Source organism: Chaetodon auriga, chromosome 2 (assembly GCF_051107435.1).
Source record: "Chaetodon auriga isolate fChaAug3 chromosome 2, fChaAug3.hap1, whole genome shotgun sequence".
In the NCBI taxonomy this organism is placed as follows: Eukaryota; Metazoa; Chordata; class Actinopteri; order Chaetodontiformes; family Chaetodontidae; genus Chaetodon; species Chaetodon auriga.
The window spans coordinates 26675622-26679704 of record NC_135075.1 but is presented as its reverse complement, the minus strand read 5'-3'; the positions used below and the strand labels follow the sequence as shown (position 1 = coordinate 26679704).

The 4083-nt window shown below is 41.1% G+C and overlaps 1 protein-coding gene across 1 annotated transcript in view; it reads left to right on the top strand.

Moving 5' to 3' along the window:
* The first annotated feature begins 1586 nt into the window (after positions 1 to 1586).
* Positions 1587 to 4083, top strand: part of arhgef3 (Rho guanine nucleotide exchange factor (GEF) 3) — a 26051-nt gene continuing 23554 nt past the window's right edge. Inside the window, exon 1 of the mRNA XM_076744191.1 lies at positions 1587 to 1627. Within this exon, the coding sequence (XP_076600306.1) occupies positions 1593 to 1627 (35 nt within the window). The 5' untranslated portion in view covers positions 1587 to 1592. The remainder of the gene's footprint in view (positions 1628 to 4083) is intronic.

Sequence of the window (4083 nt, the reverse complement as noted above, 5' to 3'; positions counted from 1 at the left end):
TAAACCCATCTAATAAAACTCTCCTCTTTGATCTTTTCTTTAAGCCTCTGACTGTTAAGGCTCTGTGATTATAATAATTAGCACAGTTTATTGCAGTCACTTAAACCAGAAAACTCCATCACAGGGACGAGTATTTAAATTGCTTTACGGCTGGTAATAATCTGTCATTTGCTTCAAGCTGACTGACAAGTTTTAGTTTCTTACAGTGAAACACACACACACACACACACACACACACACACACACACACACACACACACAGCAGTGACATAAAAGCCAGCAGACAGCTCTATAGTGTGTGAGCTGTGAAGCCTCAATGCTTAAAACAACAGAAGCCTCTAAAACTCACAGACAGCCATCCCAGCACTGGTGTACCTTCAAAGTAAAAGCACAGGCCTCGTAACTGTCCTTATGTAGGACTCTGGACACAACTAAAAATGAATTCCTTATTAATTTTTGTTTAATTGTATGGTTTGTGTAGGACTTTGTACTGAGCCTTAGTTCTTTCTGTCATTATAATGAAGTTAGCATTGAAGATGACTCTGAATGGTTCCTAAATTAAGCTCTTCTCAGTTTTAGACTGTTTCTTTAGAATTGAACTGATGCTCGTGATTGGACATTTAACCTATGAGAACTTGTCTCTTTCTCAAAGCAGGCTACAGACGTAGCAATACTTCCAGTTATATTGTTAACTTTTAAATATTATGGGTTCCAAGTAAATCTGATCATTAATTGGTCATTTCACTGGTGGAATGTGACTAAATTCTGTACATAAGTACAAATTTGACATACTGTAGTTTATTAAAAGTATGGTAGTTGAAATTAGGTCTACACTAAGCTATACACTAAGGTGTAAATATACAGTAAAACAACATTAAAAAAGGATAAGCAAGAATATAGTGCACATTGTGAACAATAAGATAAAAAGTGCAGGTATAAGTACAAGTAATGGCAGTAATGAGACACATTCATAAACACAGCTATGGTATGAATAAGGTGTACACTCTATGGTACTGATGCATACAATATGGACAGTAGTATGAATGTATATTGGTATGTGAGAGCATACAGTAGTACTGTAGTAGAGGTCGATGTACAATAGTATGGAAATATAAGTAAGCCTGTTATAGGAATAATAATTATTAATAATTATTCTGCATTATGAGTACTTTTACTTCAGATACTTCAAGTATTTTTGTTGCAGTACAATTTATTTGTAACAAGAGTATTTCATAGATTGATATTACTTCTTTTACATGAAGTAAAGACCTGAGTACTTTTCCCACCACTGGTTACTCTCACCTCATATGATTATGACTAACTCAGTCAGTGGCTCTTATTTTGAAGGTGCCATCGGAAGAGAGGTGTGTGAGTCTTACTCGAGCTTGACGGCGAGTGGAAAGCAGGACTTCAGCTGCAATCACAGCGTCTCTCAGTTTGTTGTTCTTCGGAGAGAACTTTGACTTGTTTCAGAGGAAGAAAAGTCTGTTTTTCTGTCACGACGGAAGCCGGAACGTTTGGCTCAGAGTTCGCTCTTTGGAAATCAGCGGATTGTGGATCAGTTGCTGATCGTTGGGAGGAGCTGCAGCCCGATGCAGGCAGGTGATGGATGTCAGCGGGGCTCAAGGTGAGACGCTGCGCTGCGAGCCGCCAAAAGATGAGTTTCCTGAAGGGCTTGGTAGAAAAAAACCACAGAAATGCGATAATAGAAGACAGACAGGAAGGGAACTCTTCTACTGCCTGTCTGTCTGCCTGCCTGTCTGTCTGTCTGTCTGTCTGTCTGCCTGTTTGTCTGTCTGCCTGTCTGTTGGGCTGTAAAAGCCGTGTGAAGTTAAAGTCTGGTCACTGTAAATGAGGTGGAGAGACCCTGAAATGTGCTGTTTGCTTGAGAGAAAGACAGAGGGAGAGAAAGAGAGCGAGGAGAGGCAGGGAAAGAAAGAAAAGAGGGTTTTATTGCTGCCCTGTGAGTCACAAGTTTGCCTGAGAGTGACTTATAGTCTGCAAACACACACACACACACACACACACACACACACACACACACACACACACCCTCCTCTGTAAACAGTTTACCATCATGGCAGCTCAGTGTGGAAAATAATGTTTATTTGTTGTTTTGCTGAAAGTCTACTGGAAGTACTCAGATCCTTCGAAATACCACCGTCTAAAAATACCACATTACATGTAAAATACCTGAATAAAAAGTACAGGAGTATTGTGAGTACTACGCAGGACATCACAGTATCACAGTAAACATGTTTTTCTGCGTTCATCACTGCACACGTGAGAGCATTGTGATGTTAATGTTCATCATTGTGGAGCCAGTTTTAGATGCTTTGTGTTCTCTGCAATGATTGATTGATTAAGCAATCAGTTGTCAACAACTTAATTTATTGCCAATTACTTTGCTAATGGATTGATCGGTTTGAGTAGTTTTTTTAAGAGAAAAAGTCAAAATTCTCTGATTCCAGCTTCTGAAATGTGAATATCTTCTGTTTTCTTCACTCCTCTAAACTCAGTATCTTTGGGTCAAACCAACACATCTGAGGGGTCATCTTGGTCTTTGACACACTAATTGGTGTTTTTCACCTTTTCTGATGTTTCATGAAGTGATTGTTTAGTTGAGAAAATTTAAATTGGATTGGTTCAGTGATGATAATAGTAATCTGATCTAGGATCTGTTCCACTCGCTTTTGTGCTTCAGTGTATTTTTTCATGCGGTCCGTCTCTCTGAAAACATGCTGCCGTGGTTTTCTGTCCGTATTCAAAGAGCAGTAAGTATCTGCTTCTGTACTTGTAGTGAAAGTTGAGTTCTTTGTCTTTGAGCAAAGATGAATTGATGCTCATCAACGTGCATCAGCTGCAGCTCCCGTGAGGCTGGGACAGCACGTCTAGGGTAAGACTCACGGGATGGCCGAGACAACCTTTGGTGACTCCAGCCGTCATGTTGAAAGTCCACAGTGGTCCATGTCTTATTAAGGGAACACAGAACGGATCTTTTTCAGGTTCCCAGTGTATGCCACATAGAACTGGGTAACATAGAACGTTGGATTCATATTGAGTGACCCCAAAATGAACACAGCCCAAGGAGACATCTTCAAATGTCCTGTTTTGTCCAACAGAACGAAAAGCCTCAAATCGTCACGTTTGAGATGCTCGACCCGCGAGACATTTGGCACAAAATCACTGAAACAATTAACTGATTCACAAAGTAGTTGCTGATTAATTTTCTGTCCATCAGTTAATCCCTGAATCGACTAATCGTTCACTTTTTAATCATGGGTTAGCTCGTCTTTTCAAAGCTGCATTCATTGAATCGTTTTGGTCACTAGAGGTCACAAAACTCCAAAACGCTGACATCACCCTATGAGTTATCATGGCTAACGTGTTAGCAAACTGTTTCCACAGGCAGCAAACAGAGCAACATACTCGTCTGATCTCAGTTTGTTTCCATTTGATCGATCTAAGTCCAGTATTCACTGGTCTGTTAGCTCCGCTTTGGTCTCCACCGGCAGGTCGTGTACAGTGGATGTGACGTAAGAACCAAAACTAGGAGCTAAAGGAGTCATTTGATTTACTGTTGATATAAAGACATTGATCAGAATTGATGATGCACAAAGTAAACCCCCAACACGTTCGGTGTGGAACACGTCAACGCGACCACACAGACCTCAGAACAGAAGCTGTTCATGTGTGGAGGAATGTGGCTCAGCTGCTGTCGAGGGACAATGAAGATGTTGTTCAGGTGATGTTTGTTCTGTCGCTAATCATCGTGTTTCCTGCAGAAGTATGCTGCCCTGCTGGTTCCTGGAGGTGTGTGTGTGTGTGTGTGTGTGTGTGTGTGTGTGTGTGTGTGTGTGTGTGTGTGTGTGGTGACTAACAGCTTTGATCAAATGTCAGCAGCAGTCCAGAGCATCGCCAGAAACTGAAAACAGAAGTGAAGTTTCCAGTTGTTTTTCTTTGCACTCCAGCCTTCATGTTAACAAACAGACGGATCAGAAGGCTGATTCATGTGTGAACTGAGCACATTCACTCTTACGGTCAAAGCAGACGTGTTTGTGTTGCCGTTCACGCCCTCTGACG